At 35.2% G+C, this 16,713-nt stretch overlaps 1 protein-coding gene across 22 annotated transcripts in view; it reads left to right on the top strand.

The window, feature by feature from the left end:
- DOCK9 (dedicator of cytokinesis 9) overlaps positions 1-16,713 on the top strand; it is a 119,044-nt gene that overhangs the window by 69,904 nt on the left and 32,427 nt on the right. For 12 of the 22 annotated variants that reach the window (XM_039560284.1, XM_039560088.1, XM_039559962.1 and 9 more), the window contains exons 17-34: positions 77-264; positions 387-452; positions 988-1,080; positions 1,342-1,465; positions 1,855-1,976; positions 3,338-3,424; positions 4,028-4,117; positions 5,395-5,510; positions 5,644-5,713; positions 5,853-5,978; positions 6,108-6,179; positions 8,495-8,641; positions 9,341-9,424; positions 10,031-10,142; positions 12,973-13,151; positions 13,919-14,035; positions 14,717-14,837; positions 15,443-15,576. In XM_039560284.1, coding sequence (XP_039416218.1) covers positions 77-264; positions 387-452; positions 988-1,080; positions 1,342-1,465; positions 1,855-1,976; positions 3,338-3,424; positions 4,028-4,117; positions 5,395-5,510; positions 5,644-5,713; positions 5,853-5,978; positions 6,108-6,179; positions 8,495-8,641; positions 9,341-9,424; positions 10,031-10,142; positions 12,973-13,151; positions 13,919-14,035; positions 14,717-14,837; positions 15,443-15,576 — 2,048 coding nt within the window. Of the gene's footprint in view, positions 1-76; positions 265-386; positions 453-987; positions 1,081-1,341; positions 1,466-1,854; positions 1,977-3,337; positions 3,425-4,027; positions 4,118-5,394; positions 5,511-5,643; positions 5,714-5,852; positions 5,979-6,107; positions 6,180-8,494; positions 8,642-9,340; positions 9,425-10,030; positions 10,143-12,972; positions 13,152-13,918; positions 14,036-14,716; positions 14,838-15,442; positions 15,577-16,053; positions 16,093-16,219; positions 16,394-16,713 lie in introns of all 22 variants that reach the window. The other 10 variants (XM_039559333.1, XM_010394086.4, XM_010394085.4 and 7 more) reach the window with 3 other exon arrangements.

The raw sequence follows: 16,713 nt of genomic DNA, 5'->3' as shown, positions 1-16,713 counted from the left end.
TAACAAACACTGTTAAATGGACATTCAGGCTTTTTCCTCTTCAGTGCTTTATTTGTTTTTTTCAATGTATTTTCAGATTATGTTAACTCATCATACATTCCCATGAAACAGTTTGAAAACAGTATCAAGACACTAACAGCATTTGAAATAGAGGAGTTTGTTCCCTGTATACCAAAATGCACTCAGCCTTTTACCATCTACAACAATCATCTTTATGTTTATCCAAAGCACTTAAAATATGACAGTCAAAAGACTTTTGCAAAGGTGAGTATAGGAAAACTGTACCTTCTTCTTTCTTGGGATTGGTTAAGATTGTTTATGTATTTATATCTGTGATGATCCTTATGATTAATTGCTTGGGTTTATGTTTTTAACAACTGCTTTAGGCTAGAAATATTGCAGTGTGCATTGAGTTCAAGGATTCTGATGAGGAGGATTCTTTGCCTTTGAAGGTCAGTCTTTTCATTTTTGTGGCTGATAGAAGTAAATAGTGAGCAGTTAGCTAAGTAACACAGTAGTACTGGATTAACTAATCTAGTTTGGGATGGTGGCTTGAGAGTGACTTCTGGATGGCTTGCTTGTTTCTGATTTAAGGGATTTCTAAGGAGTCCTCAGAGCATTTAGTGTCTTTAATATTTCTTTACTAAAATTCCAAGAATAAACTTGTTGCAAACGAGGGTAGCTTATGCCTGCTCCCCAGTAAGTTAAAACATTAAAGCTTTAGATCAATTTCAGAGCCAACCTCCATTTTTATGAGCTATCACAGTGTATAAAAGTTGCCTGGAAGAACAGAAGTAGAGAAATGTAGAGACATCCAAAGTGAAATCACAGTGTCAGCTCTACTGCACAGCAGGCAAGACTACACATCATGTAAAGAAACCAAGTTAAAGACAAGTTAAAATATTTCAAATTCTGAAACATCCAAAGCTGAGAGTAAAAAAGGGTCACGGAGTCTTTTTGTTCTTTTTTCCTTGTCTCTATTCATAGTGTATCTATGGTAGGCCTGGTGGACCAGTATTTACTAGAAGTGCATTTGCTGCTGTTCTGCATCACCATCAAAACCCAGAGTTTTATGATGAGGTAAGCTGCCTTTCTGAGGTAACTTCTACCAGATCAGGTACTATGTGAGTTTCAAAATACAAGAAAATATTAGAGGATGGCAAAATTCTCAGTTAAATCAGGTCACCTTTCTAAGGACGTTTTAAAAGTAAGTTTTGCGTGTTTGTTTCGTGGCCTTACTTCAAATAACATGCAGCCTAGAAAAGCTTTTCAAATGTAGAACTAGTAAAACATGTCAGTGCTCTAGCTGAAAACTTCTACAGAGATTTCTTTGCCTTTCAGATTAAAATAGAATTGCCCACTCAGTTACATGAAAAGCACCATTTGTTGTTCACCTTCTACCATGTCAGCTGTGATAATTCAAGCAAAGGGAGTACAAAGAAGAAAGATGTTGTTGAAACTCAAGGTTTGCACACTAATGCTTTACTTTCAGTAATCGCTAGGGAAATTTTTTGAAGTATGCTTAAACTGGAAACCCATGATTTTTGTGATCCATATAATGCTTTCTAATTACATAGTGCTGACTGAAAGATTTAATAAAATATTTCTTCTAATTTAAATGTTTCAAATCATGGTTTAGAACGTCCATCAAATGTATGGTGTTTCTCAAAATCAGTGACAATTACTTTGCATTTTCAATGTTTTGTAGTTATTTCAGTTGAAATTATTTGGCCTTTACAGTAATATTTTTTGTTTCATGAATTACATGTCAGAATTATTTGGTAAGACTTTTGTTGTAAGGGTTTATGATAAGTTTCATAATATTTAAAATTACCTGCCTTTCATATTCTATAGTTGGGTATTCTTGGCTTCCTCTGATAAAAGATGGAAGAGTGGTCACCAATGAGCAACAAATCCCAGTGTCAGCAAATCTTCCATCAGGCTATCTTAGTTATCAAGAAGTGGGTGTTGGAAAGGTATGTTGCTGAAAATGGCTCTAATCTTAAAAAAAAAAGAAACAGTGTGGAGCGAAGGTTTGGTTGTGATTCCCCAGCCTGCTGATAAGATTTAAGTAATTTTCTAGTAGAATTTATTTTCTTTTATAGTTGAAATTGAATGCTTAGCAAAAGTTAGATGTCTGACTTAGAGGAAACAAACAAACTCAAAGAGAAACGGGAGACAAAAAAAAATGTATTAGGGCAGGTTGATTCAAATTCTTGTAAAAGTCAGAAAGTTACATTGTTACATACTTCTGTTGTTATTTAGCTGATCTACTTAAGAAATGTTTAAGTTTCATTCTCTATAGTAATAGTTAACTAGAAGTTACAGTAATTTTTAAACATTTAAAATTATTTGGAGTTTATGAAGGTATGCAAATAATCTGAAGTCCTTTACTAAATTTTTTTTAGCATTTCATGCTGTCTCCTTTCAGTAAGTCTTTTATGCCTGAACAAGTCTTATTCTCACATCTTGATTTTTGTGATCTCTATACTTCACAAGTTAAATTTATGGTTGTATTTTTCAAAGCAGAAAGCTTGCATAACTGTAGTAATAAAAATCATACCAAGGAGGATACAAAATGAAAATGTGATAGGGAATTTGACAAAGAGATTGAAATGCAGAGACAAAATTGACTACTTTTGGAGGAAGAGACCTAAAATTAACAGCAAGATGTGCTGCTCTCCTCCTGTTCTACCACCTGTTCTTTTTTAAACTCTGCTGTAAGCTTTCCAACCATCGTCTCCTTCACATCTTTCATCTTCTCACGTTGTAGGTGTATTCTTTATGCCTCTGCTGTTCGTCTCTGCTCATGCCCATGCATAGAAGGTTAGGACCAATATGACTAGTTGTAGATTTAGCAATAAAATCTCCCTAACTGTCTGTCAGGGTCAGCATTCTCATTCTCTGTTCTGTGGAAATGGGACGAGAAGGAAGGACTGGGTGCTACCTGTCAGTGACAAGTTTTAAACCTTATGAGTATCTGTGGAAATTCTTGTGTTATTTTTCTGAGAAAATACTAAACATTTCTCTCTAGTCAGAAGTTTCTTTGCAGAGTTTTAGGGGGAAACACAGAATCTGTGATGCACAGAGAATCAATTTTGTTAGCCATCAAGGAAAATACTGTGGGACTTTTAAAAAACATTTTAAGCTTCATAAATGCTTTTGGTAATATTGCCTGCATAATTTTCCTTTTTTATGACTTTATTCATTGCACACATTTCTTCAACCTGTTTTTTTCTTTTTGAAAGAAGTGTTGTTAATGGTACTGTAAACTAATTGTTTTGCTTTAATATACTGCTTACATTAGTTTACTTTTCCCCCTCATGTGTGTGTGCAGCATTCCGGTCCTGAAATTAAATGGGTAGATGGAGGCAAACAACTGTTAAAAATATCCACTCATCTGGTGTCAACTGTGTATACACAGGTGAGTTACAAAACCAATTAAATTAGAGAACGTTTTAGGAAAAATGTATGTTTATAATATGTATATACAATATATGGGAAGATTCTTAAACTCAGTGTGTTCATCTCTTTTTTTGTCTCTTGGGCTTTTCTCATGGTCTCTTTCTTTTACATCAGATGTGAAAAACAGAAGATCTTAAATGGAAGCTATTCAAAATATGAGCCTTTTGTCTCCTGTCATCCATTCCAGTCTGAATTTTCCAGTTAGTTGAAAGGTCATAGTTGTCTAAAAGCTGTTTACTGGCGTGTCTGCAAAGCAATGAGTCCTGCTAGACCTGTTCATAAAAAACATTATGATTGGTTGGGATAATTAAGTATGCTGTTTTCTGCATGTCAGTTGGATGCAAATATAGGTGGCATTTTGTATAACAGGTATTCAAAATACACTGGAAATTTCATTTAAAAAAATAAGACTAAATAAGTCTTCAGAACAGTGCACTTCAACTCTTATTTTTGAGAATTGAATCTGTGGACAAACATATGTATTTATACATATAAATATTTTAAATGGATTATAGAGAGTAAAGTTAGATATTGTTTAATTTATTCTTTTTGTCTTTGACAGGACCAGCACTTGCATAATTTTTTTCAGTACTGTCAGAAAACAGAGTCCGGAGCTCGTGCACTGGGAACTGATCTTGTAAAATATCTTAAGGTATAAAATGGCAGTGAATAACAGATTATATAATTTATTTATGCTTTTCCAAAACCTAGGAGCTTCAGACATTTTATAGGTCTCATTTTTCAGTGTGAGAATTGGTACTGTGACTATGACTCGTATTAATGGAATATGCTGTGGAAAAAACCCACAAAGATACTTTCTGCCTTAAATAAATTTTCAATTGCAATGTAAGGGGAAACTACATAGAAATAATGAGACAGTATTGGTCAGCCTTATGAGTGGTAATTTCAAAACACTAATGGCTTAGTTTGTCAAAGTAATCAAATTGAACTGTGTATGGAGAATGTAAGGAATCATGACTCTTAATTTTTCTAAAATTTTGCTTAGAAGGTCATCATTGTCATGTCTTCAGTTCTCTTTGAGGATTAGCTCAATAGAGTGCTCGGTTTCCACTTCAATTTTTTCTGACACAGATCACATAGGAAGAAAGACCATTTTGTCTCCTGAATAGCGTGGATGTGCAGGCAAACAGTCAAAGACAAGACAGCTGCTTAACACTTAACGCTAAATAGAAATGTTTGACATGTGTTATCTGCATGCACGTTAAGCAAATACACTCCCTTTTGTCAAATTCGCTTTGATTCCAGGGAATTTTGTGGCATAAAACTTTGTAGGATGAATTTTGTACACTGCCTTTTCTGTTAGGGTGGTTATGTCTGTAATATCTTTTGCATGTGATGGAATGCAAAGGCATATCAGGAAGAAGTTGTTGTTAATAGTTCACTCTCCAATTTCCAGCATTAAGTGGTTAGGGATTTTATTTCATCCTGGGTTTTAACATAGTTGCTAGTTTATTGTTTAGCAGCTAACTAGTATAATTAGTATTGCACTTAATCACAGGTAAGAAATCTGCATGTTTTTGTGTTTGCTAAATGTCTGCATTGGTGGCTGAAACAGCAAAATATACCAATGTCAGTGTCAGTGTGCTGCTGGGCACAGGGGCAGACTTTTCACTGAATCATTACCTAGAGTGCATTTCAACAAAAAAGTACAAAAAAGTGCTTCTAAAATGCTGTTAATAACACCTGATTTGTATCCCTATTTACTTTAATGTAGAAAACATTTACTAAAGATTTATATTGGAAAATATCCTCAGTCACTTTCTATACTGGATTTTTGGTAAGAAACACCAAATTGTGCAAGCAGCATGTATTTTTGGAAAAAGACTTGCAATAAATGTTATTGTTTCAGAATTCATGATTTAAATGCAGTCGATTCACAGGAGTGACAGTATTACTGCTTTCTTTTAGAGCCTTCATGCTATGGAAGGCCATGTGATGATAGCTTTCCTGCCAACTGTTCTAAACCAGTTGTTCAGAGTTCTCACTAGAGCAACTCAAGAGGAAGTTGCAGTCAACGTGACAAGGTAAGGAATTTTAAGTGGTTCATAGAGCCTATATGATGTCTGGGCTATCACATAAATCTGTAACTGAGTAGTGTTTTTGCTGTTGCAATCACAGCTTTCTTTTTGGTTTGCTTGTTTTCTGATTTCTGTTTAGGGTTATTATCCATATTGTTGCTCAGTGTCATGAAGAAGGCTTGGATAGCTACCTGAGATCCTATGTCAAGGTAGGTTAAAGTAAATTGAATGTTCCTTTCTTTTATTTCCCTAAGAAAGAGTATATTTAAATTCAGTTGCATCTATTTAATTTCAATTATTTCGTATTATGCCATAATTTCATATTAAATTCTGGTTTTCCTCCCCAAGTATGCATATAAAGCAGAACCCTATGTTGCTTCTGAATATAAGACAGTACATGAAGAGTTGACAAAATCAATGACAACAATTTTAAAGCCATCTGCTGACTTCCTTACAAGTAACAAGCTGCTTAAGGTATGTGTTGAACTGTACTTTTTACTGCGTGTTCATATCTAGTCATAACTGAAGAACAGGAACTAAGTGTATTGAAATAGTTGTTGAAGGCATGTGGCAATCTTACTGAATGTTTTCTTTTCTCTACAGTATTCATGGTTTTTCTTTGAAGTTCTGATAAAATCAATGGCTCAACATTTGATAGAAAACTCTAAAGTGAAGGTATGTCAACTCTGGCAAAAAATATATCCAAAGGAAGATTTATATTGTCTCTTCTTTCTCCAATAATTTATTTTTATTGCATGTTAAAAAAAATATATATGTGGTTTTGATATGTAAATAGTAACCTTTTTGTAAGAAAAAGAGAGAAGGAAAGCAGCAGGAGAAATCAGCTGAAATATTAGATAGAAAAAACTACAGGGCTAGATTGAACATTAATATAAAAGAACAGAAATGCCTTAAAATCCATATAGTAGAGCAGTCTGTGTAAATCATCAGACTCTCTAATAGGAAGTTGAAATTCTTGTGGTACAAAGAAGTTGGGAGCAGTAGATAACAGTGGACTTGGATGTAAGCACTATCTGAAAACATGTGGGCTTTTTCCTGAGTAGTACAGTAACTGTGATATAAAATGATCCTGAGAACAGTGAGTCATGAAATTTACAGTCTTCTGTATGTAGTAAGAAGTATCAATATTTAATTTTGTGTTATTTCCTATGCTGGAAGGAGAATGCTAAAATTTTAGAAATGCATTTTTCTACAAGCTTAGCCTGTAAGCGGTGGTTTTTGCACTGGTGACAACTTCTTAGTTTGTTTACTTTTGGATTGAAACAAGTCCTGAAAGTTTCAAGTATACAACTTAGTCTCAGCTGAGTAACATATCAGGTTGTTGTGATATTGTTATCACTATTTTCACTGTGTATTTAGAATATATCTGGAAGTCTGAAGTACATGAGAAAAAAAACAGTTGTACAATGATCAGGAAAAAAGCTTTGTAGTACTGCACTTCTGTGATCAGTAGAGTTTGAATCCCAGTTCAGCTAACCTCATTGTCACCTTCTCTGTAATGTGAAAGAGAGGGGAGCAGACAGAACTTACTCTAGTTTGCAAGTATTCCCACCCTGAACGCTGTGTCTTGATTTACAAGCCCCTTAAATATAAAATAAATTATTTAGCTAGATTTTTTTCTGTCTTACTAGATAATGTAATAAATGCAACATGCACTCAGATATTTCCTGCTTATGAGATCTGATAAAAAGATGCATTTCTCTATGCAGCAAAATTATTTCTATAGAAAGAATTATGTTTAATTACTGTTCAACAAAGACTGAGCTACAAGGGCATTGTAGGACACGGGTATACCCACAAACACAATCTTTAGTTCTTATTTGTTATTTCATGGATGAGTACTGTTTATATTTATAAAAGGATCCTTTTCAGCCTTACTGTCTATTTTTTCATTTTTTTAAAACTAGAGCTGGAGGTTTTGGAGCAAAATTCAAACACAAAGGGAGCAAATTATGTAATCATTGATTTATGCAGGGCCTCGATAGTGACTTGTTCTGTCTAGGAGTGTTGCATTTAATGTCATTCAGAGAACTATTTAAATAAAAGTACTTAGACCACATGGATGTTTTGATTTCAGTTTTCAAAGAGAAAAGACAGAATGACCATACAATTGAAACAATTTTTGTCAATGTTGTCAGCCTCACACCATATGTCATTAAGTCCCTTCAGACAAGAGGCAGAACCTTTGGTAAAGGTTGTAAGAGGCAGAGAAATAAAAAAGACTCTGCAGTGCCAAAATGCTGAAGAGCACTTACTGACCAATATTGGTCAGAGTGTGGAGATTCATTGATGAAGGTAATATAGGTGGTGAGTGGAAAGAAGGAAATTATGAAAGAAGAGGAAATCTTTTAAGCCAATTGGCAAACTACCAAAAAGTAAGAGAAAAGAGTTCTGATTGCGGAAACTTAAAAACACAGAGAGTAAGATTCTGAAGCCTGAAGAACTGGGATTTTGAAGTTCCTGAGGATTAAGAGAAAGAAAGAAGCATGGATGACAATTTCTTCAATGGTGAAAGGCAAAGGAGTTATTACCAAGATAGTTGAAGAACAGCAAAAACTGGGTTTTTTTTCAAGACAGAAAAGACTGTCTGATAATGCAGTTATTATATGTGACTCAGCTGGTGTCTGCTTTGGAAAGGAAGATGGGTAAAATTAAGAGATTCCCTCTTATTCTTAAACTTGTGTTGTTTATTGCAGTATAGAACAATATCAATGCATTATACTTAGAAGCTTTTGTACATGTGGTTTGGTCATCAAAGACTGCCTTGCTTGAATTTCAGTAATAGATGCTAGTGGATGTTATAATATTTTCTTTTAAACAAATGCTCCTTCTCCCCCTAGAAAATGAGAAGGTTTGAAAACTGTTTCCTCTCTCCCTGCCAGATTATCTATATGTTATCTAAAGTAATTTTTCTGATATATTCTAGTGTTATAAACTATATTAAATATTGCATCTGAATTCATTTCTAGCTGTTAAGAAACCAGAGATTCTCTGCCTCCTTTCATCATGCAGTGGAAACGGTTGTTAATATGCTAATGCCACACATCACTCAGAAGTACAGAGACAATCCAGAGGCTTCAAAAAATGCAAACCATAGCCTTGCTGCCTTTATAAAAGTAGGTACACAAGAGATTTGGACTCTCTGGTTATTCTTTCAATAATATTGCTTCTGCGTGGATTTTAGAGAATCTTAAAGCCAACTCATATAAAGCTGAATATGCATAATGCCTTTTAAATATGATTTTATGTCCACATTAAAATGCATTGAAGTATAATTTGCATCTTCTGTAATCAAGATGACATCCATTCAGAAATTTGGTATTTTAAGAAATTAATTTATATTTTAGTCAAAATGTATTTTGAATTTTTTTTTTTTCCTTTAAGAGTATCATCTGGGTTGCCTGCAAATCCTGGAAAAGTTTTCAGTAGTGCTTCATTTGCATGCATTTTATGTAGACAGACTTTCAGTGTCTTTCATTTTTCAGCCAATAATATCTCCAAGGGAGAAAAAAGGATGGGAAATAAAATGATAGATAAAACTTCTAGTGGCATGACATTTTAATTTCTGTCAAGATAGAGTTCTTTTCAAACTGCTTTTTATTTGTGATTTGTTTAAGTTCAGCACTCTTAAGGGAAAATTTGGTATTCATTTATGTACACATATATTTAGTTTGCTTGTTTTATTGATTTTTATATTCAAACTGAAATGTCAATAATGTGTTTGGAAAATAAACTTATTAAATACAGAAATATAGTTACTGAATGTGGACACAGTAGTAAATCAATTCTATCTTGGTTTTATTTGTTCTCCCCAGAGGTGCTTCACTTTTATGGATAGAGGCTTTGTTTTCAAGCAAATCAATAACTACATCAGCTGCTTTGCCCCAGGAGATCCAAAGGTACTCAGTGTTTTTAAACAAGCTATTTTTAAGTGTTGTCTCTTCTTGATACACGAGGATAGAGCCCTGCATTAAGTCTTCAGACATTTCCCCGGTTATGTTAGATGTCTCTGCTCTGTGCCTAGAGCATTTTTTTTCCATCAAACCACTTTTTCATATTTTGATTCCCATCTTCTGGTGCAATACCACCCTAGAGCATGTGAATCACAACAGTGGTGGGTTGGGGGGTGCACCACTAAGCAGAAATTTTACGCATGAGTGCGTGAAGTCTCAAGTTAGAAGACTTGATATTGAATTAAGCTACACTTACTGGAGTGGTGATAGCAGGTATCAGATGGCAAAGAATTTCTGCTGTGTGTCCAAACTTTTCTTACATCAATACATAATAGGGTAGTAAACTTTGGACAATGGGAACAGGCAATAGAACCAGTTGTTAAGTACGAGTTATTCTGGATTTATTTTGTGCTGACATGTGGAACTTTGACAGGTCTATATCCATCATAGTGCAAGACTGACATGAATCAGATGCTCTTGTGTTAGAAAGTTGTTTTTAATATATTATTCAAATCACTGCACGGTTGTTTAATTTATACTTTATTTTTGCAGACTCTTTTTGAATTCAAATTTGAATTTCTTCGTGTAGTCTGCAATCATGAGCACTACATACCTTTGAATCTACCAATGCCGTTTGGAAAAGGCAGAGTTCAGAGATACCAAGGTAAATTCTTCCAAAGTGTTGTATGGCATATTTCTTATATGTCAGCTTTTTATTATTAGATGTGTACGTTGTGTAACTCATCAGGTCTGTGAGATGATGGAAAGCTTGAAATTGTTAAATAGACGTCTAAAGTTTTAATCCTTTCATTGAAAGTTAAAGGAAGTGTTTAGTCAGCAGAGTAGTCTTTCCAAAGAAAGACATGGTAAATTACATCCTTTACTCTGCCTCCCTTTCCTGCTATGTTATACTAAGTTTGCTTTTTTTTTCTTCCATGAGTTAGCTTTTAATTCACTAGCTATGGAAGCCTGCAACACTCCTGTAGGAAGGTGTGCGGGGTGAGACTTGGGGTGCTTTTTACTTCTTTTCATATATCCATTCAGATTTAAAGGGACTTGATTAGGTCTGTAGCCCAGTTTCCTGCTTTGATCATGCCAGGCCTTCCTTTTTCTAGATGAAACAAGCTCAGTTCCCCCCGTTTCTTCTGACGGGACATGTGCTCCAGCCTTTTAAGTACCTTAGTGGTTCTTCACTGAACTCACTCCAGAATTGTCATGTACTAGGAGGCCCAAACACCACACACAGTATTACAGATATGTCTAAGCAATGCCAAGTAAAGGGGAATAAACACTTGCCTGGATATCCTGGCTATGACCTTGCTGATAGAGCCCAGTATGCTGATAGCCTTCACTGCTGCCAGGGTGCCTTGATAACTCCTGTTGAAGCTACAGTCCATCTTGACCTCTAGGTGTTTTTCATCAGAGCTAATCCCAAGCTAGTCCTTCCACAGCTGGTGCCACTGCAGGAAGTTTGTCCATCCCAGGTGCAGAGTTTTGCATTTTTCCTAGTGGAATTTAATTGCCGTTTCTGTAGAATCTAGATTATTCTGAAATGCAGCTCTGCCCTTTGAGCATATGGACTGTGCCCATCCACAAGCTTCATGAGGGTATACTCCATCTCCTTGTTCAGGTCATTGATGAAGTAGTATTAGGTAGGATAGTCCTTGGGAAAATCCTCTTGCAGCTGTCTCCAAGTAGGGTACAAACCGTTAACCTCCAGCCTTTGAGCCCAGTGATCCATGTAGCTATTTTTCACTTTTGGGTGTCTCTTCACCTAGACTGAAACGTCCCAGTTTGGATACAGTGACCATGTTGACATTGGCTATTCTCCCCTTAAAACAAACAGGTTTACCAGTCTTAAAACATGATTTGCCCTGGGTAAATTTTGCCCATTCCCAGTCACACTCTTCTTCACTTGCTGAAAAATGACTTCACCATGGCTTAACAAAGGTGATAGTGAGTGATCTTCCAATGGTATCAGTTAACTCTCTCAGCATCTCATCTGGTGGTGTGGATTTGCATGACTGGAGGTCTCTCAGGAGATCCCTGACCTGATCCTTATACACTGTTGATAATTCTCTTTCTTGAAGATAGTGTCTGGACTGTTACGGCCTGGGAATCATGGCAGCGAAGGATAAAGTAACAAAGTTACGGAGTACTTCAGCCTTACCCAAGCCCACTGTCTCTAAATCACAGCTCCCATTTAGCAAATACCCTGTGTTTTCCTTATTTGGTGGTTTAATGCTAATGCCGTGGTAAAACATCTTGTTGCTCTTGATGTCTGTTACCAGTTTCAGCTGCAGCTGAGCTTTGGCTTTCCTGGCACTCTCCCTGAATACTTGATCAATGCTTCTATATTCCTCTTTTGTAGCTTGTTCTGGCTTCCACTTTGTGAGTCTTTTCTTTGTATGTGTGTGTGTAGGAGCTCAGTCATGAAAGTCCTGTGTAGCCCAGTTGGGTTCCTGGTACATCCAGCCTTGTGCCAAAACAAGTAATATGTTAACTGTTGCATTTGTGGCTGTGAAGACACATTAATTTCTTCCAGGCACTGAACTACAGCAGAAATCACTAAACAGAGGCAAGGCGGGTGCTTTCACAAGTAACAAGTAAACCTGCCTAACATATTTTTGTAGAATAGGTTAATTTTTTTCTGAAATACTTATTCAGCAGACTCTGCCATGTTAGTAAAGTTGAGTATAACTAATTAACACTTTCATCATGGTTGAACAAGATATAGCAAGATTTGAGACCACAAGCTAAACAGCTGCTTAGAACTTCTTTCTGTCTTTGGCTTTTCAGCCTTTGGGAGTGTCTTGGATAATAATACTGCATAAATATTTTCATAGAAAAGAGACTATGAGCTGTTGGCTTAGGGAACCTAAAAAAGCAGCAAAACCGGAGAAGACAGTGTTTGTGATTGCACAATAAAGAACAGTGTAAAATGCTGCTCCCTGGGAACTAGGAGTTCAGCCAGGAAAGAAGACCTTTATCAGAAGTGTTTCTGGCTCTGTTTTGCTGTGTTGAGCAAAAGATATCTCAGGTGATGTGGTTGGCTCTTAAGTGAGTTACAAGAAAGCCTGTAGAATGTCTGTATAATGTCTGTGCTGCCTCAGATATGCTTCTTTCTGACTTAAGGGATTCCCTTTCTGAGAGTTCTTTGGAAAATGAAACTGCTTTGAGATTAGTATCTGGTTTTTGATTACTGTATTGAGCAATGACAGTGAACATGAGAAACTCTTGTACACCTCCTCAGCTGACACTGTAAATATATAGACATTCTAATAATGAGCCCTTCAAGCTGAAGTTTCTCTTAAGATGTCATAAATCCAATACATAAATGAACTGGATTCTTTTATTACACAAAAAGTACTTTGAAGAGGGACCAGATTGACTTTGCTGTGTCTGATGTGCTGTGTTCTACTTCAGCCCTAAGTTGATTGATAAATTGATTAAATAAAACCATTCCTTATGTGGAACTTGTATTTTACTTCCAGACCTTCACCTGGACTATTCATTAACTGATGAATTCTGTAAAAATCACTTCTTGGTTGGACTGCTTCTAAGGGAGGTGGGCAATGCCTTACAAGAGTTCAGAGATGTGCGGCAGATTGCCATTAGTGTGCTCAAGAATTTGATGATAAAGCATTCTTTTGATGATAGATACGCTACCAGGGTAAGTGTATTGCTATGCTAGTAGTACAAAATAATGGAGATTAGGTGTGCACACATGCAGAAAGTTTTTTTCTTTCACAGACCGAACCCTTGTTAATTTGCAGCAAAACTATTTCTGCTCAGACTGTGGTGAAAATTGTATCAAAATCAATCTTCAAATTCCATCTTCTTACTGAATGAAATGACAAAGCATCTTTTAATATATTCATATGTGGGTTGGCGTTTCAGCATAGTGTAATCTAACTGCTGTGCTTAAAGTAATTAGATTTTTACAAGTGTGTTTTAAGCTCTTCATTTCATTAAATAGTAGCTCTTAATATTTGGCAGATGTCCTTCCATCATCTATTATTTGTGAAATGAGTATAAGAAAACTACAATTCATGGTGGTAAATTTTGAGTTTTAATTTTCTGGCTTTTTTTAACATTGGTGGTGCTGTGGAGAAGCAAAAAAAATTGTAATGGAAGGTATCATTAATTTATCAAGCTAACATAATATTAATTTACTTGTTTAGTCTTAGCTGAAATCACATCAATTGAGACAGTAAATAAATTGAGACAGTAAATAAAATTTACCAAGTTTCTATAAATTGGAATTAAATACAGTGATCACTGCCTTTGCCATTTATGAAGTTGTGAATTGTGGGCTCTGGCTTGGAAAATATTTATTAAGTGCTTTTTTTTTGTAATTTAGGAGTGAATAGGTTAAAACTAATTGGTGATTAAAAATTAAAACTGTAATTTTTAAATGAACTGTTAAACTCTATTTAGGGCCATCAAGCAAGAATAGCCACTATGTATTTGCCACTCTTTGGTCTGCTCATAGAAAATGTTCAGCGGATCAATGTGAAAGATGTGTCTCCATTTCCTGTTAACCCTTCCAGCAATGTGAGTGACAATTTCTGTTTGGTATTCTGAATTGTTTTTATAATAATTTATTGGTAACATATATATGAAACACTGCATACTCCTGGCAAAGAAGGAGCTTTATAAGGTTCAGAATTCTTCAAGTCAGTCCAATATTGAAACAAATGGACCACAAAAAGATTGTTAATTTCTAGAAATTAGAGAAGAATTTAACCCTAAAGGAGAGTGATTTTGAAAGAGCTGTAGTGCAGGAGAATTAATTAATATGTGATTGGTGAAGGTTATATATTGATATGGTTGCACACAATTATTGAATCTAAGATTTAATTATTCATGAATTTTACTTTTGTCTGTATCTTGTTGTGTTCCGTGTGATATTAAGAAAAAAATTCTCCAAAACGCTTCCAACAAGAGAAATATTTGGGTGTTTGAAATAAAAGTCTTCTTGAAATATCTGTTTTATAGTGTTTGAAATTCAGTTGAATACTCATTTCTTCAATGTTTCCTGAGGTGTCTTAAGTTTTAGGGTATCCCAAGCCTGTGCAAATATGTGAACATCTCATTCCATTCTTTTGAGCATATTTAATAGAAATTAAAATTTAAGGAAGAAGTACATAACAAATATTTCTCTAGAAGATGTGCCATATTCACTAAGTCCATAATGCAGGAAAATAATCACATTTTCCTCTCTTTTCCAAACAGAGTACAAAGGATGATGCACAGATTTTGCCAACTGCAAGTCAGTTAGTAACACCACAAAAATCAGGAAATACACTGGATAACAATCTTCCTAAAGATCTATTTGGTGTTATCTCTGGCATTGGTAAGCACATCAAAAAAGTAAAATAAAATAATTAAAGAGCAGCTGGTTTAATTTTTCATTAGTTGCCAGAAATAAATGCTGTGTGTCCAACTTTGGTTGCTTTCTGCATGTACAGTGGAATGTTACTGCTTCTTTCATCAACAGAACCTAATGGAGTCAAGTGCTCAGCATGGGTCAGATTTCAGTCTGTGCATGCAATCTGTCTTTTGGGATCTTTTGGGGTTTGCTCTTCTATATGAAAATAAAGCTATTTTCTGGAGAAGGGCTGCTTTTTTCCCTGTCAAAGGTGATAGTAAAGAGGCAAAAAATGGGAAAGGATTTTATTTAAATAGACATGCTTCTTCATGAAAGTGTGTATGTATTGCTACATATGTTTTTTATGCGTGTATCTACATAGTTGTACATAGGTCTGTGTGTATGTACTTACATATACTTTGCTGAAATTCTAGAGTAAGTTTGTCTTCATTAAAAGTAACTAAATGGAATTATTTGCCTTCTTAAAAAATATATGGGGGTTTTAAAGGTCTGATTAAACTGTGGCATGACTTTTATGTATTGTTTGAGATTTTTATATTGTTTGGGTTTGTGGTTTGTTTTTTTTTTAGCTTCTCCATACACCACATCAACTCCAAATATTAACAGTGTGAGGAGTGCTGACTCAAGAGGCTCTCTTATAAGTACAGACTCAGGAAACAGTCTCCCAGAAAGGCACAGTGACAAGAGCAATTCCCTTGACAAGGTAAAAAGAAAAACAAACCAAATAAACCCCAAAAGTGTATTCCTAAAATTTCATCCTAAGTCTCATAGGAGTTAACTTGTCTGATCTCTGTGAATGGGCTTTCTAGAATAACTTTAAAGCAGTATTTTATATAAGTCTTTCTTTTGCAATATAGTTATCCTGTGAACTCCTTTTGCATTGCATTTATTGAGCTGTTTCACTGAAAATGCAAACAGATTTTCAGTTTAGAGACATAAGCAAGCAGTTGTTTTTTCCTTTGCTACAGAAAGGCACTAGATGAAGTGTATCAAATTTTGTTTGAGAGGACTGAATTCTAGTTAGAGCAGCTTGTTAGATTCTGTGGAGAGCATCACTCCATCACTTTCTATGCATAATATACTTAGCATTTTTAAAATGTTGAAACAATAGTTGTTGTGCTTTCTCTGGGTGATTTCTTTTATGTTAGTTTGACTTTTTCTAAATCATTTCACTTTAAAGCTGTTACAAATTGGGAGCTCTGCCTGCAGTAGCTATGAGGTATTCAGTCCTGTCTTTCTAGAGTTTGTGTCGATACTGATCAACGTTTCATTTTCTTAGCTCTTGTTGTGCAAGTCACAGCATGTTAACTTTTTCCCCTTGACTCTGACATGCCTTCGTGTGGCAGAGAGAGAAGCTTCTCAGAAGGCACTCTGCTCATGCTTTGCGCCCAAATGGAGAAGAAGAAGAAAATTCTCACCCTCCAAAGAAAAACCGTGTTACTATGGATTTTTCACTTCTGACAATCCCAGCTTTGCCAGAGAAAATTTTGCATACTACTTTCTCTCTTCAGTTACAAGAAGTATCTGGTTTTTGTGCTTGGTATAGTTAAGCTTCTGAGTGAAGTGTGTGGTCAGTAGTTTTGCCGCTTCTTTGCAACAGTTGAATCTCAAACACAATATATGCAATTTAACCATGTAAAATATGTTTAAATGTCAAACCTGGAGCACATGCACATGATCTAGTTTAAGTATAAAAAATCCAATCAGTTTAAATATCTGCAGAATTTGAGTCTTGGGGTCTTTAATAGAACTAAAAGATCTTCTTTGTTATTGACCAAGGTAATAAAGAAATATCTTGGTATACACTGTTGCTAAATGGCAATGCTCTCATCTATTACTT

This window comes from Corvus cornix, chromosome 1 (assembly GCF_000738735.6).
Source record: "Corvus cornix cornix isolate S_Up_H32 chromosome 1, ASM73873v5, whole genome shotgun sequence".
NCBI lineage: Eukaryota > Metazoa > Chordata > Aves > Passeriformes > Corvidae > Corvus > Corvus cornix.
Note: the sequence above shows the minus strand (reverse complement) of the source record. Positions and strands in the feature narration are given on the sequence as shown.